The sequence below is a fragment of the Neopelma chrysocephalum genome, unplaced genomic scaffold (assembly GCF_003984885.1).
Source record: "Neopelma chrysocephalum unplaced genomic scaffold, ASM398488v2 Primary Assembly neopelma1_103b, whole genome shotgun sequence".
NCBI lineage: Eukaryota > Metazoa > Chordata > Aves > Passeriformes > Pipridae > Neopelma > Neopelma chrysocephalum.
In genome coordinates, this window is record NW_020897767.1 from 5067161 (window position 1) to 5094112 (window position 26952).

The 26952-nt window shown below is 34.9% G+C and overlaps 1 protein-coding gene across 7 annotated transcripts in view; it reads left to right on the forward strand.

The window, feature by feature from the left end:
• The window catches only part of LRP1B (LDL receptor related protein 1B), a 677950-nt gene that overhangs the window by 566284 nt on the left and 84714 nt on the right, over positions 1–26952 (forward strand). For all 7 annotated transcript variants that reach the window (XM_027695895.1, XM_027695888.1, XM_027695892.1 and 4 more), the window contains 7 exons: positions 564–747; positions 2647–2732; positions 6222–6344; positions 10016–10197; positions 11972–12171; positions 24015–24203; positions 24994–25142. In XM_027695895.1, coding sequence (XP_027551696.1) covers positions 564–747; positions 2647–2732; positions 6222–6344; positions 10016–10197; positions 11972–12171; positions 24015–24203; positions 24994–25142 — 1113 coding nt within the window. The remainder of the gene's footprint in view (positions 1–563; positions 748–2646; positions 2733–6221; positions 6345–10015; positions 10198–11971; positions 12172–24014; positions 24204–24993; positions 25143–26952) is intronic.

A 26952-nucleotide genomic window follows, 5' to 3' on the forward strand; every position in this document is an offset into this window, starting at 1 on the left:
GAAATGGTGGAATACATAATTTAAACCTATGGAAAAGATCATACAATGCTTTAAATACAACAAATCATACTGATATATATACAGAGCACTGAAAATCAGTTGTAAAAAAGGAAAATACATAGCAGTGAATAGCAGGAATAGTGGTTTTATCCACTTTTTTACAGGTCATTATTAATTACAGAAATATTTTAACAAAGCAGAATCACCTTAGAAACAGAATGAAACTGTTAGTTGTCTGCATGTGAGGGTGTTTTCTGGGATCTTTGCCCACTGAAAGCTAAATAAAATCTGTCCAACATGGCTTAACTCTAAAAATATTTAAACCTCTGAAACCGTGTCCTAGGCAGGAGGCCATAGACTAGAGAGCTGAGATACAGAGATTACAGGAGGGAACATGTAAATTCCCTGTAAACCATATAAACAACAATGTAATTAAGATGTTACTTGAAAAAATGAGATCCATAAAAAGTTTATGATGCTAACATATTCAGTAGAAAGTACACAAGATGATAAACAGAATCAATGAGAAATTCAACATGAATGTGTTTGGTTTTCTTTCCCAGTGCAAATGCTGGCCTGGATTCCTCCTGAAGGATGATGGCAAAACATGTGTAGATATTGATGAATGTTCATCTGGATTTCCCTGTAGCCAGCAATGCATCAATACATATGGAACCTACAAATGCTTGTGTGCAGAAGGGTATGAAATACAGCCTGATAACCCCAATGGCTGCAAATCCCTTTCAGGTATTACTATTTAATTTTTTTTAATAATCCACAGCTGTATCCAAAATAATTTGTGAAAAACCTTAACCTCAAGGTCTGTGTTACCTTTCTATGCAAGATAAACAAAGCTACTTTGAATCTCCTACTTCTTCAATATAAAATAGGAACGTGATTCAATATCTAAATGTAATAAGTTATATTTTTAGTATGTATTGTTCTCAGATCATTTGTAGTAGATACAGTGGATCATGAAAGTTTGAATTAATAACTTTATTAGAAAAAGTATTAAGAAAGTTAAAATGCATCACTTAGTTCTACTTCTGAGTCACATGATAACAGTATGATTATGATAAGTGTTTAAAAGATTTCTGGTTTCTTAAGAATATTAGAACGTACGTCAAACTTGATGTGAAAAGAAGGAGCAGGAAAAGTAATAGAAAATGCAAATCAATTATTCTTATAGCATATGAAATCCTTCAGTCCTATATGTGTTACACAGTGAAACTCAAGATATGTAAGAGCACTGGTTATTTCCTTACCCTTCTGATGTTATTTTTATGTACCTCAGTGAGTGGGATTGGCTGGATTAGTGAAAGGAAAAGCAAAATACCAGCAGGAAAGAAACAGAAACCCATTGCTGGGTTCTGCTGGGTTTCCTTCACAGCCCAGGCAATCTTCCAGTTTTCTTTCTAAATGACAATAAGGCTGCTTCATAATCCAGTTTCAGGTGCTTCCCTGAGTAAGCAGAGGAATCACAGGAGAGGGCAGAAATTCCACAGCTGTTTTTTTGTTCTATTCCTGTCTCCCACCTTGCAAGCCACCTATACATTTAGAAGCTACAGATCACTCAGATGAGAAGGGAAGCTAAGGAACATCATAGAAGTGGTTTTTGGAGCATTAATATGTCAAACTTGAGAAGTGGCCATGACAAAGCTGTGAGTGCTGTGCAAGGATGTCTCTGCTGCAAGGAGATGCCAACATGGGCACGTTTGGCCAAATGCTGATTTTTTGGCATAAATTGCCTTAAGCCTTTACACCAGAGCAGAGCATTGCAGCCACTCTCCACATACCACCAGCAGTCAAGGCTGAGGATGATGCTTCAGGTCATTTATGTCTTAAAAGTTAAGCATAAAATGCAAATATGTTCAGTACAAGAGCGGAGTAGGCTGGGCAACACATTACATTCTAGAATGTATGAGCAGTAGATACAAGGCCTTTAATACATTTTAAATTATCATTGATAATATTTTTTTAAATTTTAGTTGAGGTCTCTCTCAATAGAGCTAAAATAAAGACAGCTTTAAAAAAAATATTATTTTTACTATTACGTATGTCAGCGTGAGAGATATGTCAAAGTAAGTGATGGCATGAATGAGTATCTGAAGATAATTTTTTTTATAAATTAGAAATCCGGGGTTAAAAAAGTCAAATCTAGCTTCGGTTCAGAATTAGAGAATCTCGATTTTTACAAATAGCTGTTTCTTTATCACCGGACTGTTAAGAGTATTGAAATCTCAAAAAACAATGGTCAAAACGTGCTCAGTTTGCAACCATAACAAATAATAGTCTCAGTGATAATTTAAAAGTAAATGTTGAAATTAAAACATATGGAATGAAATGTACTTCAAATTTAATCTCTGAATTAAATTAGGATAAAATACAGTATGGTTCCCACATTGCAAAGGCAAAAGAATTAAATTACATTGAAAGATATACTAATTGATTGCTTTGTTCATTTTTATACTGCATCATTGATCTTTCTTGGAACATTTGAATGTTTTAAATATTTCTTTCATCCATAACATTGATCAGAGCATGTAACATTTATTTTTCAAACCATCTGTATTTCAGCATTGTATTCCTGATTTTCCATAAATTAACGTAAAGCTAGTCTAATATATTCTTTCTCCCGGGGTTTAGATGAGGAACCTTTCTTAATTCTGGCTGATCATCATGAAATAAGAAAAATTAGCACTGATGGATCCAACTACACTTTGTTGAAACAGGTATAATCATAGTACCATGCTCTAAGTTTAACTCAATACTTTTATTCTTTTCTAAAGTGTGCAACTGACAGAAACATCATCCTACAATTGGCGTTGTGAGCACCACAGAACAACTGCAGTATCTTCAGAGTTATTGTAATACTTTAAATTGACTATTTTGTCTGAATTTGACAAGATTAAAGCTCAGGCAGTTGTTTCGTCAGTCATTCTGATGTACTAAAAAATTATGTTATTTGTGATCCTCTTCCATCCCAATATGTTTTGCTCAATTTGTAAATTCCAGTAAAAAAACCAAGCAAAACAACAAAAAACTATTTGGCCATATATTATTTGGGCTGCTTACTGTCACAATCTTAATCTACTTTTTAGGCAGACAATCCCAAGATTTATGTTATAGCAATACATGAAGTTATATTTTTAGCTAAATCTATTTTTTAAGTAATTACTCTAAATTATTATAACAGGCAAAAAATGTGGAAAAAAAAAGCAAAAATAGAATGTCACCCAGTAAATACAGAGCTGACATTTTTAGCAGTTTCTGCTCTTCTTCTGTGCTTCACCTAAGTGTAGTTACTTACCACAGATTAGATTTCCAAAATATTTTTAATAAAAATATCTATTTCCTTGAATAATATTCAGTCAATTGTAGTAAGACTAGGAAATTATTTAGTACCTGTTAATATAATTAGGCTCTTTGTGACTTCTTGTGTCAGTAAGCTGTGCACCCTAATGTCACAAGAGAGATACTTAGGTCTTCACAACAATAATTACAAAATTACCATCTTGCATTAAACACATTGGCTTTATTTAAGCATAGAAAATGTTATGTTAAAGTCTGTCTGTTCTTCTGAAATCCTTGTGACTCCCTCTCATTTCCATCTCACTGCCTCTCCCCTCTTTTGCTGGTGTATCTGTTAATGGAAGCCCGTGGAAAGAGGGGAACAAACAGTGAATTTTCTTGATGGTCGGTGCTGACAGATTGTCTCAGGGCATCATCAGTCTTCAATTTAATGGACTCCTCTTCAGTGCATTAGAGACCACATAGCTCCAGCCACTGAAGAAAATCTATGTTTTCCATATCACATTAATTCACTGGTCTGATAAATACCTCTGCTATTGAACCTACTGGCCTTTGCTCCTACAAATACAGCGTTTGATTTGAAAGCCGAAGAGGAGCTATACCAACAGAACCACATGGGGGGTTATGTCCCTCAGCAGGACATCTTTTTGTCCTTAGGATATTATCATGGATTGGCTCTTTCCTGGACATCTACCAGATGATGGCAAATACCAGAGTGGCTCTGGCAGAGGAGCAAACCCACCCTTCTTTTTGTGTGTTTGGTCTGTGCTTTGCCATTCTAACATTTGTTCATGTAAACTCAGAGTAAAGAAGCTGAAAGCAGGAGCTCATTCAGTCTTCTCTGAGTTATGTGCCAGCTTTTTCCCTCTATTTCCTTTTTTTTTTTTCAAATATACATAAACAGTACAACTGTTTGAATTGTGTCTCATGTATGTTCTTTGCTTTCCATTTCCTTCACTCCTAGTCATCAAAATCATTAGGGTTTCCATAAGCAGAGTAGATAATCTTCCTCATTATTTGGGATTTTTATCTCTGTTTTTTTAATTGGGACACCAAGGGAACACAAATCACAGCCTGTGCTGTGTGTAACAGAAACAAAAACACAGGTTTAAAATGAGAGACTAATGCAGCTGATGCCATTTGAAATCTTCCCTATTCCTTCTAAAAAGCAGGTTGCCCGTGACGTGACAAAGAATTATGTTAGAAGGACTTAAGTGACATCTCAGAAAGAGGAGATGATGTCTGGACAGAGAACTCTATTACAGATGTACAGAAATATTTTATCTGCAGTTGATGTTCTGATAAATATTGAAACTAACTGACCCAAAATAAAACACTTGAAACCAAAGATGTGCCAGCAGTCAATTCTTTTTATTAGTCTAGATCCTTAGGAAACTTTTACAGTGTCATAGAATATGTAGATATAAGGCCAATTTTTCAAAAATTGCTGACTTTAATTCCTAGAATGTCATAGAATTGTATTAAATAGTATTTTGTATTCATTCACCTGTTGTCTCCTTGGTTAAGAATTTGGGTTTGGGGTTTCTCTATAGGTACAATTATACTAATAGTAAAAGAGACAGGAAAAATGTTTTGCAGCACAGTTACGACTGATAGAGCTGCAGCTGGTTTTGATAAAACACTGCATACATAGGTATGGGATTTTTGAAAATGAATGGTCCTCCAACCCTGTATTGTTTCAGGCTTACTCTACTGATGATTTGTGCAGCCTAATTGCTCTTTTTCTCTACATTTTGATCAAGAGATAGATTTACAGTAATTACAGAGTGGTAGATGGCAGATAAGCCATGTATCAAGTTTCTGTGCAATTAAATATTGTTGTTCTTAGTTGTTTATTTTAGAACTGGCTGGTCCAGCACATCCCCTTTACAGGGATGAATTACATCCACGAGGGAGGTTGCTGATCCACCTGAGAGTAGAATGTCACGGGGCTGATAAGGGAACTGATTAACTGATATTGCGGTTTTAAAAGGAGTACAAACAGCTTCCGTTCTTTTTACCACTGCTGCTCCATATTTCATTGATAACAACATCTTGGTATATTAAGAATAATTGTAATTTCACTACATATCAAGACATTAAGCAGGTTATGGGGCAGATAAGGAAATAAGAGCCCTCATCTGAACGCAACCCCCTTCCTTCTTATCTGCCATTTGGGATGAAAAGCCATTGTTATATGATTGCTCTTTCCAACCTAGTGGAGTAAGGAGTAGCTCAGATATGATCACCACTCTTTCTTAAAATGTATTGGTGTTGTAATTGGAGCCATAGGAGACTCCCAGATGCCTGCTGGATCTCTGGCTTTCACACTTCATGTACATACTACCTCTGTGTCTGTGTGTGTATATACACAGTACCTATAACATAGCATCTAAATAGTCAAAACCTCCTTATTCAGGAATTAGAATCAAAACTTTTTGAACACCACGATTTTGAATTCCTGATTAATTTGTATTACTAAGGATTTTTTTTCTGTTACTTAAATATCATAGATATTATACTATTTCTGTTTCTCTCATCTAGTTTGCCAAAGAAATGCCAAAGGTAGTAATGAACAGAGAAATTGAGCAAAAGTCAAAGTATTTACTGCTAAAGTTCATTTTAATAATAATAAAGAAAAAACAGAAGCTTCCCTTAGCCTCATACATCATCTGCATTTTTGAAGTGAGACAGTTCTTTGTCACCATTTATTTCTGTTACAATCTTTATTTTATGCTGATTTTTCACAAGTAATATCTAGAAAAATGAGGTAATTGCTTCACAAATATACAGTCAGTAAAATAAAGCTTTTTGAATATTAAATGCCATGTATATTTTATTCTGAATGTTATCCAGCAGTTTATATTCAAACATTTGAATAAATAGGCTTTTTTTTTCCCTATTTTTAGGGGCTGAACAATGTGATTGCAGTAGACTTTGACTATAGAGAAGAGTTCATCTATTGGATTGATTCCAGCAGACCAAATGGCAGTCGCATAAACAGAATGTCTTTAAATGGAAGTGACATCAAGGTAATTGGGGATTAATAATGTCACTACTAGAATTAAATTTTTTTGAGTATTTTGGGAAATGCTCCTGCATGTTTTTAACCCAGATTGTGCGGCTTTGGTATATGAATACAAACACAGCAGGAGTTAGCAAGTCCTAGTAAAATTTAATTGCATTTATATCTTATTTGAAGTAGCGATAGGGGCTAAGAGAAGTGTATTTAGGAACTAAATTCCTTATAACTTATTTGACAGTTGACTGAATTGGCAGTTCCATGTGGTTTACTGGATGCCAAATTAAAAAGAGCTATGAATAGGTGTTAAGCTGTGTAAATACATTGGTGTATTACTTCTTAAAAATTTTTTCATGGTCTTTAGGGTTTTTTTGTCTCACCTCCACTGCACTGACAATGAAAACAACTCCATGTCTTTGCTGTGAATAATCCAGGGTAATACTGCACCCCTCTTTCTGCACATCCTGTCTATTCTGCCTCTGTAGTGGATTAAGTTCACAAATCCACTATTAAGCACATTTGTTGACTTATGAGAATGTTTTTTCCAGCGTTGGTGATAAGCAGTAAGGAATCCTTTGTTTATTCTATTATGTCTGACCTTCTGAAATATGGAGTAGATGAGCAGTAACACACCTTGTAAATTTTGCTCCCTCATTGTGCACCACTAAATACGCAGAGAGAAAAGATTTCTTCTGTTTTTCATTTGCAGCTTAGTGCATGGACTGAAACATCCTCAGAGCACATTTTTTGAAGGTTAGGTTTGAAACTCACAGGTATCAGTGAACCTTAAGAACATAATTTATGGCATTCTGATGCCCTGGGGGTAAAACTAAAATCCAGCATCTACTCAGAAGTTCTAGTGAGTCCCTGCAAAGAGTTTTCCTGAAAAAAATAGGGTCAGGCAAGTGTGGGGTTCAAAATCCATTAAATCCTTGAATCATATTTAATGCCTTTAAACAATTTACAAAGCGTCTCTCCATTTTGGATGAAATTGTATTATGCTCTTTTAGGACTGGGGATGACCTCAGATTTTTTTATTTCTAATCTTAACTATTCCAAAAAGAATTTTTCCCAGTCAAGAAGTTTTAATAACCAGGAGAGAGAATAAAAAAAAAAACAACCAACCAAACCTCCTATTGCTATGATTTAATAACTGTTTTATTTTTTAAGGAAAGATTTCAGAAATTTGAACAGTATAAGAAACAATTAGGATGGGAACATATAGGATATTTCTTTTTTCCTTCATTATAATTTTGCAGTTTGCAGGGCAAGTGTTATATTGATGGAGATTTTGCTCAAATATGCCAATGTAAAGGCAAAAATTATGAAAATAAATGCATTTAATTTTCCTACAAAAATTTGGATTTTTTCTCTGTAAAACCTGTCCCAGATTTGGCCTCTGAAAGCTAAAAATACATGCAAAAATTTATGAAGAATTATATGTTGTAGCTGTCTAATATTCTATCAGTCATCTTTTATCCAAAATGATAATTTTATATCTCTCTTTTTAATAGCTCACCAAAGGATATATTTAGTAATTGATGTTATTAAAATTAAATTATTTCAAATTAAATTATTATAATTATTTGCTTAATTATTTAAAGATTTATGGGTTTTGTTACCCAGAAAACCTGTTTACATATTTTTTTTTTTTTTAGTCATGAGAGTTCTTATGGTTGATAGACTTTTCCCTTGAACTATGAATTTCTTATTTTACTACCTTCATACTTCTTGTGTTACTCTTTACTATAAATAGATCTACTATCATTGTAAATGATCCTGTTTGATATATTATCTAGGATTTCCCTTTTAGGAGATGGCATCTTTTCAGCACACCAACTCTGCCTTTCTTGCCCTGGGCAACCTGATGGCACCTCATTTTTCTTCTTCATCTGATTGTGGAGGAGATATTTATAGAATTGAAATGACAATGTTTTCACATAGATGTGTTCAGACATTAAAACAGTATTTTATGTATAGTGTTGTAGATGCAAATGTTATTGGAAAATGCTGCAGGAAGCTGCATTGTGCACGTTAAATGTCACGCTGGTGATCTCAGCGACTGGAATAAGCTTGAAGTGACTCTCCAAAGGAAAAGTCATCAGAAAACAGACTAATTACTTTGGTTGATGCTGCTGTGCAGTGTTTAGATGTTGTAGATAAACCACTAAATTTTCAGTTATCCATTTCTACAGGAACTGTCCCGTGTTACAGTGCAGCAGTTGCTGCAATTACACATTTATAAACCAGTGAAGCTGGTACTGGGAAGGTGTTAGAAAACAAAGTATTTTATTCATATAAAAAAAAATCTGTGCATGCCTGAATTTAATTTTTAGAATAGATTTGATATGATAAATAATGTAACAACCTGAAAAGGTGGTTTTGAATATTCATAACTATAAAATGGATTTAAAGTATCTCACCATATCCATTCTTATCTTGAAGACTTTTCAGTATCTTGAAATGGTAAATAAAATTAAAGCTAACACATTCAATTGTACATAATCAGGTTTATAGTTGATAGACTAAAAGCACATGCTTTTAGTGCTGAAGATGACAGTAAATAATGTACAGCACAGTAGTAAACCCATTATTAGTACTTAAGAAATCTCATATATTTTCAAGAACTGCTTTCTGTTTTGTGGTTTCCTGAAGTTCTAGTTGCACAGACCTAATCAAGCCCTAATCAGGAACAGAAAAAGACAGAATAGACCTTCTCAGGAATAGAATTTTCAAGCCTAGAATAAGCTGGCCTCAAATGTTTGTGAATTTTCAAATATTACTCAACACTTGACATAAAATACTCCCAGCCAAGCAAGACGGAGTCATACAATCATGATGAGGTTCATGATCACATATATCCAGAGGAATTTGTTCAAGTCTCAGAATTATTCAAGTCTTTCAAATCCTCAAGAATAACATATCCCTGTCAGCAGAGCATGGGCTTTCCAGTAGGTGACTGAATTGCTCCTGTCTCTTACTCCTGAATCATTTAGTCCTTTTGAAATTCAACTAATTCTTGGAAAGCTCCTCTTTCTTCTGCCACATGAACGTTGGAAATAAGAGCACAGTATTTACTTTCCAACTAGTAACCTCTTCGTGGAACTCAGCTGAGTGCTCTTATGGTCTGTCTGTCACAATGACATATGGTACCACTGTGATATTAAAATGAAAGATGTGCTGATGTAGACCAGTGAGAGAAGTGGGGAGCTGAGAAGCAGATGTGTTTGAGGGCACACTGTGGGGAGAGAAGCCTCATCTCCATTCTGCTCTCTGGAAAGAAAAAGTAAACTAGTAACAGGAAAAAAGTTGTTCATTTGCTTGTTTGTTTGTTTGTTTTACATGAAGAGAAAACTAGATGCCTAAGAAGAAAAAGGAAAAGTCCAAAATTCTTAAAAGTTAGTGCATAATGCAGAGAAGCTGGGAATTTGCTATTTACTTCGCCGAGGTATTCTCCATTCTCTCTTACTATAAGGAAAGTGTCACATTATCTTAGTTCCTTAAGACATGTCATTACTTGACAAGAGTCAGTATTTAACAGTAATACCCATTTTTCACCGGGTATGTCTGTAGCTGTATCGAATATCCAACCTCTCAATATTCTGGTATCAGTAGCTCTTGAGTTGTTGTTCCTTTCCCCGGTATTTGGATGAATAATTTATGTAATTTTTGCTTTTCTAGGTAATCCACAATACAGCTGTTCCCAATGCACTGGCGGTCGATTGGATTGGGAAGAATCTCTATTGGTCTGACACTGAAAAGAGAATTATTGAGGTGTCTAAACTCAGTGGTTTATACCCAACTGTCCTTGTGAGCAAGAGGGTGAAGTTTCCCAGAGATCTCTCCTTAGATCCTCAAGCTGGGTATGAAAAAGCCAATTTGCAGTAATTTGAATTTAATCCTAACTTGATGGTAAATTTTTTTTTATAAAAAGTAGACAGAAAATACTAATTAGTATTTATTATCTAACTTTCAGCTACATTGGATATCAGTAGTCTGAACATGTATTACCAATGCTTATTATATCATCGCTACTTATAAAATTGGTATAATAATAATTGATATAAACTATCTACTTTACTATTTTTAAGATAAAAGCCATTTTCTACTGGTTCTTAGAACTAGAATTTAATTTTCATGTAACTGTACCCTTTTTTCCCTGTCAAATTTGGCAGGGAGCATACAGATCTTTGTCAAATATACTGAAGATACTAATACATGGGTTCTCCCTTTGGTTGCCTGGACATCCAGGATATGTTCCTTGTGTATGCAGAAATCAGCCTACAAAGTTTGTACAGAGTGTCCCAGTTTTTCAGGAAAGTTTATATATATATATATATATATATATAGGCATAATAAACTTACTTGGCTCCTTCTCACTGTGTACAGACTTAGATTTCTGAGGCCAAGCTATTTTAATAATGTTTCTTAAAATAAATATATTTATGTATTTGTTTATTTTAATATGGCAAGCTGCCGAAAAATATATCTGTGTTTTTACTTCAAATTCAGAGTTATTATTTGAAACAATATTAATTTTATCTGAATTTTTTCCTAACAAAGCAGAAATGCATTATCAATTACATTGCTGACGCTGTGCAAGAGTAATGATATATTTCCAAACAAAATGTGTCCTGTTGGAGTCAGAGGAGAAAGATCCCTTTCTCTGCTGTTTATGTGGAGCAGTCTTGGTGCCAACATATTGCACCTGTAGCTGCTCTTAGAACCACTATTTCCTCCTGCACACAAATACAATTCCAGGTGGTTATTAAGAGTATGAGCTGCATCTGGGTTTTGGAAAGCCTGTCCAAAACCTGTAGAGTAGAATCGTATCAGCTTCCCAGCTGGAAAGATCTGTCCTGAGGTTCTGATTAGTGGCACACAACAGTAGCAGCATGCATCCATGTACTAAATAATAGGACTTTTTTCTTTTTTTATGACAGTTGTGCTCTGCACTGTGGTTAAATGGCGTATTGAGGAAAAAATTGGTACTCAGCTTTCCAACAGCCTCTCTCCATGTTTCACCCATTTTTAAGCCCTCTGTGTGAGAAACTGTTCTAATGTTCTGGCACTAGTACTTCTTAAAGCAATATAATTGCATTATATGACAAAGAAAAGTAAGTGTAACACCATATTTCTGATAAATTTAGTAGTGGTGCCATTCATGCAAGATTTGAGATTCACAAGGTCCAATTTGGGTAGTATTTAAAATTCTAAGGTATCAAGACCGAGCAATTTAAATGCACTTTTTATTAGTCCATAATTAGTTTAATAAAATCACACCTAACATGAGGACTCTCCTATTCAAACCCTTTACATTTAACATGCTCATTTACAGATAGATCTAGAAAAATAAAAAAAATATCTGGAAAGTCAAAATATTATAGAATAATTACCGATTTATTCTTGAGATTGAATAAATATACTAATCATGGAATCACAGAATGGTTTGGGTTGGAAGGGACCTTAGAGATCGCCTGGTTCCAAGCTCTCTGCCATGGGCAGGGATAACATTCACTAGATCAAGTTGCTTAGGCCCCCATCTAACCCATTGAACACTTTCAGGGGTGGGGCATCCACAGCCTCTCTGGTCAAATATTTATCGTTATTATTCAGCTGTTGTGCTTTGTTTTGCAGATACTTGTACTGGATTGATTGCTGTGAGTACCCTCACATTGGCCGTGTTGGGATGGATGGATCCAGGCAAACCGTTATCATAGAGACACAGATATCCAGACCTATGGCTCTTACAATAGATTATGTCAACCACAGGCTGTATTGGGCTGATGAAAATCACATTGAGTTTTCTGACATGGATGGATCTCACAGACATAAAGGTTGGTCACAGTCTGTTGGATTTTTTTTTTTTTTTATTTTTGATAATTTTCAAATCAAAGGTGCTTTCCGTGTTGTGCGTAATTACATAAAAGCTGTCCTTTAAAATATTTTTGCAACATTTTTGGGGACATTATGTTCCTCTTACCAATATTTTAAAAGTCTCTGTTCATTTTTCCTCTCTGTTATAAATATGAATAGTTTTTAAGCATGCAGTAATTCATGCCTGTGGAAAAAATGTCGAACAGAAACTCTAGGAACAGACTCAGCAATCTGAGGGCAGCCCTGTCAATTTTATACCCTGGTATATATATATTCACATGTTCTCTATCAAGATACAGAGTGAAACTTGGCTGTTAAGACTGGAAGGGATATATCCTGTGTACCATATGTCAGAATATGGCTGAAATCAGCCTTTTCTCCAGCCTCAGAAAGGCTGGAAATGCCCATTATTCTGTTCAGCATGAGACCAGTATTGCAAATCTAATCTGGGGCTTTTCTGGTAGATGGGTGAAATAATAACTTTTGAAATACTTAGGTAATTAAGTAATCTCTATCCTTATGTTTTGCTTCTCACCTGACAGTTAATTAAAAAGCTCTTGTCATTTATCTATGAAGTATTCTAAAAAAAAATAAAAAGTTTTACACTATGATGAATAGTTCTCATATTCCAAATTGTATAATTAAAGATCTTTCATTTTAATTCAAATATATGAAATAATATCAGCCTACTGAGTTTTTCTTGGGGTTTCTTTTTGAGAAGAAACTGTTACCTGAGCTCCCTTCCACAAGCTTTGCCCAAACCTCAGAACTGCTGCTATGCTGGTAAAATTTCATGGATTTGTGCTTTTTTAGGCTTTTATCTCCTACTGGGTGCCTCCAGGTTTTCTCCAAACCAGAGTATATGAAATAACTACTTTATTTTGAGATTGGTGCTTAGCTGTGAAATAAAAAAAGCAAAACAACCAGTTTTCTAACCCTGATACTCGTGAATAGTAAGTGATAAATACATCATGAATAATTCAATGAGAGTTATTTGAGATGGTAGATTGGAGAGACTATAGCAGTAGCTATGAGAGCTGTAAACATTCCCATTAATCTCACCATTAACTTTTGTGTTTTTTGTGGCAAACTGGTCAGTCATAACCTGCTCACCTGAGCAGCACTGGCTCAGACATATCCCCAGATGCCACCTGGATTCCTGCTGACTGTCTGTTTTTCTGACAGATGAAGCAAAGCTCCATACTCCTCTTGATGTTATTCCATGTGCTGCTATCCTGCTATTTTTTTCCTCATACAATTATCCTTAGTCTTACTCCTGGATCTTTCAAAGGAAAGAGGTAAATAATAGCCAATGTGTCTCTCAGCCCTAACCTGACTGCAGTGGTCAAACCTTTCTCAATCTTCCCCTTCAACCTGAGAGTTTCAGAATTTTCATTTCTCAGAAAATGCTATCCTGTCACTAAATTCAGGAGATTATCTGCAAAATTCCAGTCATGCTGTCTTTGGTGCCCATTGCCTCGCTCTCCAGCCTGTGGGTTTCTCTTGCTCAGGTGGTAAAAATCAGTTTCAACTGTTTCATATTCCCAGAGTTAATGTCTTACCCTGAGGATATGTGACCCTAGAGAAGAAGGAAATTTGTCACAATGCCACAGCAAATTTATCCAAGTTTGGTACCAGTGAAATATGTGAGGCAAGCTCCAAAAGTGATAGTGACTTTGTGGAAACCTGGTATCACGCTACTTTTGAGGACGTCTGTTTTAAGTCCAGATGGTATATAAATATTCAAGCAATAAGAATCACACTTCGGGGAAAACATCCTGAGGTATTTAAATGATGTAGGAGCAAGATTTTCTCCTTAGCTGATCAGTATGAGGTTGGAATCATTTGGTCCAACCATTTGGATCATTTGGTCCAACGTCTTTTTGGCAAAAGCACAGTCCAGATAAGATGGCCCAGTTGCATCTTAAAAGTATCCAGTGTTGGGTAATCCACCATTTCCCTGGAGAGACTATTTCAGTGCCTGAGAGTTCTCACTGTGAAAAATTTTCCCTTTGTGTCCAATCATTGTCTTTCCAGGAGTAACTTATTCCTATCACCCTTTGCCTTTTCCATGAGACTCCTTGTAAAAAGGGAGTTTCCTCTTTTTTGTAGCCACTTTTTAAATGCAGGAACATGGTGATGAGGTCTCCTCTCAACCGTCTGTTCTCAAGGATGAACAAACCCAATTCTCTCAACCTTTCATCACATGGCAGCTTCCCAGGCCTAGGATGATTTCTGTGGCCTTTCTCTGGATCCTTTCCATCCTGCCCACATCTAATGCCATTTTTTAATTTCTCTTGTCAGGAGTTTCACTCAAAATGTGATTAACAAACCAAAATCAAGTTGTAGAAAAGTTTCTGTGGATTTAACAAATAAGTGATAGAATTCTTGGTGTCTGAAACAGATGCAGCATTCCTGTGGGTTGTCCAAATGGAGCTTTGGGGGATTTGCAAAGCTCCTATGTAATGATCAATTTGTCTTTAATCATATTCTTGTCCCTCCTTCCCTTCTTCTCCTGAACCAATTACCAAGTAGATGTTTAATGTCTTTGTGTTTCAGCACAAGACTAGAAATATTTTGGAAGATGAAATTTAACCATTATAAATTAATTATCTTAATAAGGGAAACTCAGGGAAGTTCCATGGTGGGTGTTTAGAGGAAGTAAAACTGGGATCCCCTCTAGCTTTCTGATATCTATAATCCATGTTGATAAGCACTTAAATGAGAGAGATTAGGTTTATATCTTGTGATAACTGTGTTTCTTGAAGATATATTGTTAACATGGATTTCATGGTCTATTTTTCTTTGTCATTTTGAGACTCTTTGCATTATCAAAGTTAATAAAGGATGGTTGAGTTTATTCTAACCTTTGTGTATTCAAGTAGAAAAGTGTAAAGGCACAGATATTGGGACCATAAAAAACATGCTCATGGATCAGAGAAAAAAGTCTGAATGGGACTCCTGTTAATGATGCAATCTGAACTGCTAGTTATGGCAAACTAAGTATTTTTTCCCCTTTTTCTGTGACCTTTGAGGATAAGGCTAGCTTGCTCTAAGGGTTTTTTTTTTCCTGAGAGTATGATTTCTGCATCTTAAATTACCTGCTGCAAAATGTATCAGAAACTGCCACAGACGTTTCTCGAGACCCAGCAAATAAGTACCTTGTAGGATGGTTGGATTTTGTATTATTAAAAGATGTTACGGTGTGAGATAGAGTGCAGTGTTCTGTGCTCCACATTAGATACTTGAGGACAGACCCAACAATTTTAGGCTAATTACTGACATGTTGTATGTTAAACCAAGAAGTGTTTATTCCATACAGTGGGAGTTTATATGTATTTAGATCTTAGTGTTAACACTTTTTTTCCACTAGTTTTTTAATTTTTTTTTTTTCTTACGAACCTTAAAGCTTTTTCAGGAGAAAAGAACATCTGCTACTTTTCTCCTGTAAAGTTCCTCTGCATTTCAATAGAGAAATGGGCTTTTATAATTACCAAGAGATTCCTGGTAAGAACTTTGAAAACATGCTAACTAGGCCAGAAATCTTACAGTACTTGGGAGCTCTTCTTGGTGCTGGGGGCAGCAATGACCTTGCTTAGCTATTTGAAGTTTAATGCTTGGTTATGTAAACTGTCTTTAGAGCTTAGCCAATTCAGCACTGCAGCATTCACAAATGTTATGCACTGTAAATGATTAAGCAGGTATTGAAGCACTAATCTGGTTAAGCACTAAGCTGGTTTACTTATGTGGGCTTTTTTTAAAAAAAAAAACACTACATTTAAGAATTTGTCAGACTTAGCTGCTTTTGGTTCTCACTGCCCAGAGGAGATGCAGGCTTCACAATTCCCCAGGTATCTGGTTGTTTCATGCAGGTTTTCCTATCCTTCAGAGCTCTTAAACCCCAGAGCTGCCTACCATTTCCACATTTCACTTTGAAGATGAGAATTTCAGTATAATGAAACTGTAAAAGGGAAATCTGATAGTCCGGTTTAGGAAGTACAGAAGCTTCTCTGAGCTGAGATTAGTCCTTGAACTGTGTCAAGTTCTTTACTGCTTTGTGCTGTAAAAACAAAAGTTGAGCACTTCATTGCTTCATCTGACAGGGGCATGAAAATGAAGCAGTGAAAAAGTGTTGAGCTTTAAATAAATCAAGTATTCACAAATTACTTCTTTAGCTGTAATGTAGTTAAGAGAGGAACTTTCCTACAATATCTCAATTTGAAAAAAAAAATTTTTCTTCAATATTACATTCTGCCTGAATATTTGCAAACTTTAGAATTAGTGGGTATATATGCAAGTTTTGAAGAATCAGGTTACAAGGGTTTTGGAGATTAAAACCTCTTTCAGTTTAAGCACCTGTAATTTGAAGAAATGCTAATTGTAAGGACTTTGTAGGTAAAAAGTATTTAATTCTGAACTCTGCCATCACAGTTATATAAAAGAATAAATCCAGTTATTTATAAATTGTCCTAATAGCGAAATAATCCAAAAGATTGTAGAAACCAATTTCTTCCACATTTATACTGGAAGAAGTCCAGTCTGAAAAGAGGGTTTCTCATAGCACATAAGAACTAGTTCTGATATGGCAGCAATTTTTTCCCAACCTTTGAGGAGTCTATCGAAATTAGTCATTGTAGCCACATCTGACAGCACAAACTGATAATTGCTACACCTCCACTATTGCCTCCTAGATTCAGTTTTCATAATTGTCCCAATAAAATTCTCAAATCCATATGTATTCCTACATCTGATTATTTTATTTTATTGTGTTCCTTCTCTTTTAAAGGATAATATTCAGAAAAAAATACTCAGATTCACCTATATTAAGGGCAGTTCACACAGTTACATTACTCTAAAGTTCCACAGTCTCCAGTTTCTGGAGTCCAGTTTATGAAGATTGCAACCACCTTGGTTTCTGTATATTCCACTGTTCTTGTGCCAATATGCCCAAATTGGATTAGATGATAGACTTCTGAAAATAGGTTTTCTACATGCTCATTAAAAACTTAGTAGAGATCACTTCAAATTTCCATATGATTTTCCCCATGTGCCATCACAAATTTTAAAGGATGGGCATTAGTTTCCATGCAGTTGTTCCTGTCAGAGGGGAACAGAGAACATAAACCACAGATTTTCTGTTTTCTCTCTGTTCATATCAACACAATCAAAAATGAGAGGGTTTTGATGAAGGAGGTTGCAGTGTTGAACAGCTCCTGTAGTTACAGATAAATGAGATAAACCAAATGGGCTTAGCAGTTTAAATTTCATAGTTGGATGATGGCAGGAGAGGGAAAGATAAAGGAAGGAAGAGCTTGGATGTGAGGATGAATATTGAAACCAGCAGCAAGATACAAGTCTGAAGTGAGGGGCTGGGAGGCATGTAAATGTTCTCTATAAATCTGAAAAATAATTGAAGAACCTTTGAATCTCATTAGCACACTGAGTTGTTTTACTCGAATAGTGACTTGTATATGTTTGAGAATAATTTAATCACTGCTCTGTACTGCCATGGAGTTACTGGAATATAAACAACTGCTCACAGTGAATTTAAAAAGGTAATAAAACGTGTTAAAGTGGGACAATAAAATATTTCAGTCCTAGCTTTGATCAACTGGTTTTATATGCAGATTTTGGAAAATTTATGCATCTCTTCTCATGGTGTCACTATATGTAGTAGTCAAGTTTAATACCTCAGATACATTAGTGCCTTAAGATGTTTAGATTTAAGTCTAAATTTCCTGTTTCTTTTGTGATAGTTTTGGGACTTATAACAATTTTTTGTGTGAGTTTATTATACTGAAATATTCTGTTTTCACTGATCCAGTTACATTTTTGACTGGCAAAATGTTCTACCAATTAATCCTGGGACTTGTATCTACCATAGTTTACCCAATGTGGATGTGTGATAAGTATATATTAAATTGGCAGAAATAAATGTAAATTGAAATTTACAGAAATAAATGCATATCTTGTTATTAAAGATGTAAGTAATACCATCCTAAAAGTGTATTTTTAGTTTATTTTTAATGTGGAACATAGCTTCAATTACTGGACTTCATCTATATATTCTGTGAATATTTTTATACTGCTCATTGAGTTTGACAGGTTTGTGGTTTTTTTTTTAAAAGCGTTAATTTCATAAAAGTAATAGTAATTATAAAATGCTTCATCTTCAAAAATTAGTGTTTTAATGTAACATACTTAAATTTAATTACGTCTGTCAAAATTACGTACTTTGTCACAAGCTTAATAGAGATAATCTTATTGTCATTATTCATTATTAATTTTGTGGACTAAGCACTTCAAATTCTTTATCAAAAGGAACAAGCATCAGGAGACAGTACTAAAAGGAAATAAAAAAGTATTGACTGTCTCGAAGAGGTTACAAGTTGAACATAAAATGAGACAGAAAGTTAACAGGGGAGTTCACAGGCAAAGAGGACTGCAGAGACCAGTAATTGCAGCAGAGGAGAAGATCAGCCATTTCCAAGTTCATTTGGTTTTGTAGATTTAATTGCTATTTTCTTATTAAGTGTTGTTCTTCCTGCATTTCGTATTAATGCTTCCTAAGACTTTACCACTGGTTCCATTTAGATCAAGATGTCAGTAGGCTTTTTAATCTCTATTTTGTTGGCGTTCAGAAAATCAAGTTTCAGAGAGTGGAATTCAAAATAATATAGCCTAGTTTTTCAGGTTTAATCAGTTTGAATTTTCTGCCTTTGGGTGCCAGAATTCTTAAACAGAAACTTCTCTAATGGCACGGGAAGGTAGAAGCTCATTTAAAATGTTGCTTAACAGCAATTAATTGCCTTTAGCAATTGCTTACCAGCCCTGGAACTCCAGCTGGGTGAATGCAATTTTGGGAGGATCAAACCAGGAATCTTTCACCCCTTCTATTCTTGTGGATATGGCAGGAGGGCACAGCGAGGTTGCAGTCCCTTGTTTTGTTGGAAGGGGAAGGGACACATCTCTTTCTAGTTTGGAAGTGATCAACCATCTTCAGCTTGGACAGGAGCTGACCACCAAAGAAAATCCAACCTTGAAGGACTTGGCAGAGCGCAGATATTTTTGGGTTTTTTTTTTTTGATTTTTTTTTTTTTTTGGTTAGAAGAAGTCAACCTTTGTCCTTTCTAAGGACCTTTTTCTTGGTACATTGATTTTACCACCTGACAACGAGACCCTTTTTTTTTTTATCCATGTTAGAGTATTTGGAAGTACTTGTGTTTCAGTAAGAGCTGAGCAAAGCTGGGCTTCACTTCTGTATGACTTCTTCAGTAAGCATATTTTGTTGCTAAGAAATCACAGATGGAATGATTTTCACTCCTGAAATCAAAGTAACATTTTTTTATGTTAAGTGAAGATTATGCTTATGCTCAGAAAATATAAGGGAAACAGAGTTCACACAAGAGAAAAGTAAACATTTGTATCACAAATATGACTTACAGCCTATGAATTTATATTCTTGGATCAAAATTCATACAAAATGCAGGAGAGAGAGACAAACATATATTTTAAGTCTGTCATGTTTCTCATGTGTCTACACAATCATGTTGCCTCTTGGGGCTGCTTTTCTCTTAAGTTCATGCAGCACTTTATCTTCCTTTATTATGTTATCTATTGTCATTTTTATTTCTCTTCAAGTATCTAATAATTTTTATTTCCCACTGCTTCTGATCTGTTCAAGCCTTGTCTTTTTTTCCCTTTTATTTCCTGCTTGCATTCCTCCCTCTTATTTTTTACAGCTTTCTGAAAGGCCTGTGCATTCCTTCTCCTTTCTACCTCCTCTTTCTTTTCCCATTTTTCACCTACTTGTTTGGTCAAGCACTGTTTGGGATTAGCATTCAGTGTAAGAGAATCCATGATTTATGGATAAAAATTAAACACCATTAGAGAATTAGATGGCAGTAGAAGGCCTGTTAGAAAAGAAGGGATTGCAAGGGACTTGCTCATGTCTGGTAGGAGGAGGCTGTGGTGGGGAAGGGAATCGCAAAAGTAAGGTGCAATTTTTTTTGTCATAAATTACGTAGGATGCTGATCTTGTATTCCATGTTTTTTGTCCCTCATAATTGTTAAGTTGCTGAATATTGCGATTGCTTGGGGTTTTTTTAAACAAATAAGTAATGCAGGGTCTTGAAAATCTAAGTATCAGTTTGAGTTAATAAGATTGTATTGGTGGCACAAAATATAGCATTTTTTTTCTGCACACGTAATGTGTGCTGCAGTGTATGAAAACTGGTACCTGTGTTCTGAGATGCACTATTTTGTATCACTTTCATAGAGGCCCACAGGGTGACATTGTCATGAGAACATTAAAAGAAAAAAAATAAACTATTGAATCCTTAGGTAATTCTAGAAATTAATTAATACTAAGTGAGTGCCATTCTCATGGCTCTGGTTATAATATGACTATTTCTATTCTTCATGAGTTTGCTGGTGGAGATCTGACCCTTATGTTGGTGTAATGTAAGTTTTGTCTTTAACAGAACATATTGCTTTCTTACTAATGGATTTTCAAGCAGACATCTTGATTAAATGTTTTCAAATAGGTGATGCAGGGGAAGCAGAGGTACTTAGCAGTTATGACTAACCTGTCTTTACTTTAAATTTGCACAAAGCAGTCTGTTTTCACAGAAAGAGGAGCAATTAGTCTTGCTTTCCTGTTTAAAACTGTGATTCACAGCATAAAGTGTGCTGTAGGGTTAGTAATTAGTACTGCAACATATAACCAATGTATGTCATTTATGAAGAGGTAGATCAGTGATGCAGTTGAGGCTCTCTTGAAGTTAAAGGAAAGACTGAAGGAAGAAAGTGGGTGTTTTTCCTGCTACATACATTTATGAAAGACCAATAGCTTTCACTGCCTTAAATTTTGGAAAGCTTGAGACACTCATGTCCTCAAAGGCAAAGAATAAATAGCATGAGAGACTATTTTACTGTTCCATCAGAAAATAAGATATAAAATTACCTCTGTTTTGTGTTCTTTCTTTTTTTTTTGGTCATTCTGAGTTGAGGAGAACTGTAGATTCTGTAACCTATTACATGTTGATGGTTCTCATGTTCCCTTGGTTATAATGTATGAAAAGTAAAAGAAAAATCATATTCAGTTATGACAGAACTATTCCTTAAACGGTGAAGTAAATCAGAATTGGCTACCATTGAATGACTTTTTTCAGAAATTCCTCTCAATCTTTACAGGTGTGTCTACTGCAAGAAAATTCATCGAGTTTTATGGTCAGCTTACAAGAAATTTTTTAAGTGTTCATATATGTAGTTATTATTAGTTCTTATTTTATAAAAATTTATTTTTATAGTCATCTTTGAATTTTTATAAGAAATATTTATATCCAGTTATACTGGATTATTTTCTGTGTGTTTTACTTCAAGTAGATTTTATTTGCATGTATTTATTTGTACTATGTTTTTAACCTAGTCTATTCATTGCTTTCTTAATTGATTTTTTTTTTAATAACTTTCTCTAAGTTTCATAGTCACAAGAGGATTTAAAGAGCTTTTACAGCTTTAAATGGTGCAAGCTTCTGAAAGAATTTTGATCAAGTTTGTGCTGATCATGACCTAATGAAAAGTTAATGCAGAAGCCCATTAAACCTACAAAGTTACTCAGAAATAAGAAATAGTGGCAGGACAAACTGCAACGTGAATCTGTGTTTAAACCATTGATGGTTTTGACTTTTTGCCTCTATCTGGTAATAATGGGAATTGCAGTTTTTAGAAACAAATATACTCTGTTATACTTCTTTCAAAATACTTAAAAAGCAGAGAGTGTAATATTTCTTGCATTGTTTCTGATATGGTAGTTTTGTTTTTAAGATAATTAAAAAATTTAAGCTTTTAAACCTGGTTTTTACAGAATTGGCTTTTTTTTAAAAATGAAAGAAAAATGTACTTGATTCATAGAACAGTTGTTTGAAATGTGGTGCTCTAACTGCAATATTTAATATTTTATGCCACACACTTAACTTGGTTTCTCTATTAGCAAGGTGTGATGAGGCAATTCAGGCAGTACATGTTACTCTCCTGAATCTTCTCTAGTTCATGAATATAAAGTTTCATCTGGATTCTGATGAATGCATATCCATTGAAGCCAGGATAAACTGCATAGCAACCCACAAACACACAGAACATACAGAAACAAAAGTAAGAATTATTTATACATCTGTGCTCAGGACATGGTGGTTACTTGTGATTCCTGGATGGCAAAAGCAAGGATGTATTTTTCATTGATAGGGAATAATAAAGACAATGAAATCCAAATAATCTTTCTAGGTAAATCCTGTTTGTGTGTATTAAGGCTTTTACATGCACTTTTATTCTGACTTTAACCTTAACGTTGATCAGAATAAGAGAAAACAGGCAAACATCTTTAATTTGATGTCAAAAGTAGAAGCAAGGCTCGTAATTTATCAAAACAAATGTTTTTCCAGAACTCAAGCAAAAATAAAATAATTAGTTCAGGGTTTCACTAAGAGTAGCAGTTTCTCTTTCTGTTGTTCTTTCCTGCCTCTCTATCTATGGTTTGTATTTCTCATTGCAAACTTTTTACAATGGAATTCTACAAATTATAAGAGCTTTTTTGGAGGGTACTGTAATGCGTAAGGAACCATGGCAAAGTTAGCTATGTACTGAGTGCCAAAAATAATTTCATTGCTCTTTGACTGATTTCTCAGAAATGTTATGAAGCTCTTTCAAAGAATATCATATTGTAATTTCAATATGATAGCTATGGTACGTGGAGACAATCAAGAAGGGAAAATAATTTCAGGTCTAAGAGGCAAGGTCTGCTTGACCAGAAGGCAACATGCCTTGCACTGGAGTTCACTACTGGGAGAACTATTGGATATGAAATTGAATTTGCTTAGTTGTTATTCCCTATCCTCAGTATCAGTCATTAGGTCTCAGTGAGCTATGAAATATTCCAACTGTAATTTGAGATTGGCCAACTCTATTTAATCACTTTCGAGGTAAAAAGATGAAGAAAACAAGGTAAAGGTGTAAAGGATATGCTGCTTAAAAGTAATAGTCAGCTGCTTTTTTCATCTCTATCAATATCAATAATTAGAGTGACTCAACAACAAAAGATTATAATCTAAAAATTAATTGTTGTGATCAGGTATTCTTCTGTGACATTTATGATTACAGCTATATATGTTAAAAGAAAAAAAAAAAGTAGATCTCAGTTACTGTTTACCAAGAATAAATAGTTCAAGATTAAAGTTCAGGAAAAAGGACGCTCTAAAGCTTTTTCTACCTTTTGTCCTTCCGTAATTTTTTAAGACCTCTTACTACTATGTTTATTTTAGTGGAAAACTTATTTTTCCTGTCAATTTTGTCAGGATATTCTGTTGAAATAAAACACTATGAATTGTCTTAAAGAGTGTTAGACACAAAGCATCAGGAGATGTATATGTTATGTTTTGGATGTTTTCTAATAACTTTTACTCTACTAAAAGTGCAAATTGGTATTGGCTTATGCAAAGATTATGTTGTGTATTACTTTAAAGTTTAACATGATTTAGTTTAAGATCTGGAGGTTATTTTTGTTAACTGAAATTCTTTCATTTCCTTAACGCTGATTGGGCCAAGTAATTCTAAGCAAGCAGAGTTTTGTGCTCCATCCATCTTTATTGTAACTGGCAATAAAGAACCCTCTGGGCTTGGTGTATTGTCATGACAATTACTCTCAAGACATTATACAGCAGTTGTATCTGTCAGCCCGTGCAGTATGGAATGTCTTAACTGGCAGCCTTCCAAGAGTGAACATTAATTTTAGCATCTCTTCTTCCAGTCCCTAATCAAGACATTCCAGGGGTGATTGCACTAACATTGTTTGAAGACTACATCTACTGGACAGACGGGAAAACTAAATCGCTCAGCCGTGCCCACAAAACCTCTGGATCAGATAGACTGTCACTGATTAACTCATGGCACACCATAACAGACATCCAGGTGTATCATTCTTACAGGCAACCTGATGGTAATTATTCTGTCTTTGCTTTCCAAACAGCACATTGATTTATTTAACTCAGGAGCCAGGTGCTGAGTAATGGAGGCTTGTTTACATGCAATGACTGTTTTATTTCTCTTTTGTTTCAATTTGTGGAAGCTTTCAAATTAGCATTTTTTGAAATGAAACCTGTGATTAATGTTGTAAACATATCTGATATTAAATACAAGTGATATATCTTGTTCAGTGGTGAGATAGCAATTTGGGTGCTTAAAAGTTGACCCAGATACTGACTGGAAGTACAGAACTGTTTAGTTGCATTATAGTACAAGTTACCAGATTTTAAGAGGGGAACAGTGTGTGATAAGAACTTTTAACCTTATTCTTTGAAAAGCAAGATAGTGTTAATAATGCTGAAGAATACTGCTATTTAGAAACTTGTTGGACTGAGGGAATGTCAGACAATGTGGGTGGTATGTCTGATCTGCTGATGTTCCTATATTTGAATTGTAACTGAATACAATTTGGCTTTTTACCCAGATAAGCTAATTTTTTCTCTCACTATTAAAAAAAAAAAAAAGGTGTTTTGTTCTTCCTCTCATTCTTTCAGTATTGAACCTACACCCATGGTAATAATTTTTGCATACAACAGAGAATAGCTTAAAGGCAAAAGGAAAAGTTTCCCTCTATAGGTTTTTGATTTGAGACATTCCACTGTGAAGATAGCACATGTAATACATCTTTCTTCCTCTGTAAAGCAGATACCCTGGGGTGCACTGAAATAATGGGCTCTGATATTATTTTCCTACTCTGTCCACAGTGTCTAAACACGTGTGTACACTAAACAATGGTGGTTGCAGTCACTTGTGCCTTCTGGCCCCTGACAAGATGTACACGTGTGCCTGTCCCACCAACTTCTACCTGGCTGCTGATAACAAGACGTGTCTGTCCAACTGCACGGCCAGTCAGGTGCGTGGGGGGCAGGGGGAGCAGGGATTATATTTTACTGTCATTGCCCGTGCTTTTAAGTAATCAATGCTGGTGCCCATGAAATGTGGAAGTATCACTCAAAGCAGCTGAAGGCTGGGTGCACTTAAGGAGTTTTGTCTTCAAGGCTGTTAGTGGAAAATAGACTTGCAAATGCCTTTTTTTCCGGAGAATGCAGAACTTGTTCGCTTTCAAACATCGATGTTTCTGCCAGTCACTAGAACAAATACAGCTGCTAAACCCATAAAAATTGCCTTGAAAAAACATGTGTATGAAATATAAAAATACAAAGTGTATATAACAATGATTTGGGAGGATTCATGCATGAGTGAACTTTACATTAATAAAAGATAACAAGCTCAGTCCAGTTAAATAGGTAACATAGCTACATAGGTAAATTATAGATTTGCATTTAAAACAATCCAGTAGTTAAAATGGGAATGGTGTAATATGTAATTAATTAACAATTGCATCAACTGCATGCAGTGTATTCCCTAGTACTTGAAATAGATATTTATGCCTTTTTTCTTAAAATGTAAAGGAGGTAAGTAAAACATACTGATTCCTTATAAGAGAACCACTTTGATAAAAGTCTTTGGACTGTTCTACCCAGACAATTAATTGGTTGACTGTTATAGTACATATGGCCTTTAAAATATTTTTAGTAATCTGCTTTTCTAGCAGTTCACTTTTGTTAGATGTAAGCTAATGACCTCTTACACCGTTCTATATCATGATGTAGGATAATGATTTCCATCATTAAGGAAAAGGCTTTACTTGTATTTTTTAGGAAACAGTGTTCATCTTAATAAATGATGCACCATTTAATTCAAGTAATACTGTTATTTAAGAAACCTTCCCGCTGTCTTCCTCTGTTACCCTAAGGTGGTGTGATTTTGTGATGTTCATTGTATCTTTTGTGTTTATATTGGCTTGTTACTTCCTATTAAGAAATGAGGTGGGGAAAAAAAAGGTGAAAACATTTGTAAAATGAAGAATTTCTTACCTATTTTTCCCTTGTATTTAGCTTCTCAAATTTTTTTGGTTAAAAGAAAAGTAATTCTTTTCCTTTTTTTTTTTTGATATTTTCTTTAAATGACACTGGAATCTTATTCCACACTGAATTTATATGCTAACATTTGATTGAATGGCTCTATTCCTGTCTAAATAATTCATTGATCATCTGAATTGAAGGATTGCATCACATCTTGGATCCTTCAGGAGCAATATTTTATCACTTGTGGATTCCACAGGATGGAGAGCAGAGTTAAAGAGAAGCAGCAGCTGCAGACAGACAGTTTACATTGTACATTATTTGTCATTGTCTTCCACTTTTGAAATCTTTTTACTGTTTGATAATTCATCAGTCTGATGGCATAAGGTGCAGAGATCAGTGGCAAAAATACACTTTTCTCCCCAAGATTTTCAGATGATGATGTCAAATCAGAGCTGGTCCTATGATGTAATCGCTCTTGACAATATATCCACTATTAGCTGTTTATGATGAAAAGGAGTTGGATCATCTACAGACCATCCTGTGATAGCTAATCTAACATGAGAAATTGTTTAATACAAACCACATCAGACTCTAAAGCACCCAAATTCCAGCCATTTTAGACCCATATTTTACAGGGTGTCTGGCTCCTCAGTTTGAAAAGGAATGCAAGTATTTTCATATAACAGCATCTAAGAGTTAGTACCTATTTCCTGGAAATAACCTCATAATGTCATTTTAACAGCCTGAAGTCCATTGTGGTGAGCAGAGCAAGGCTGGCACCTTAAAACAGTTAAG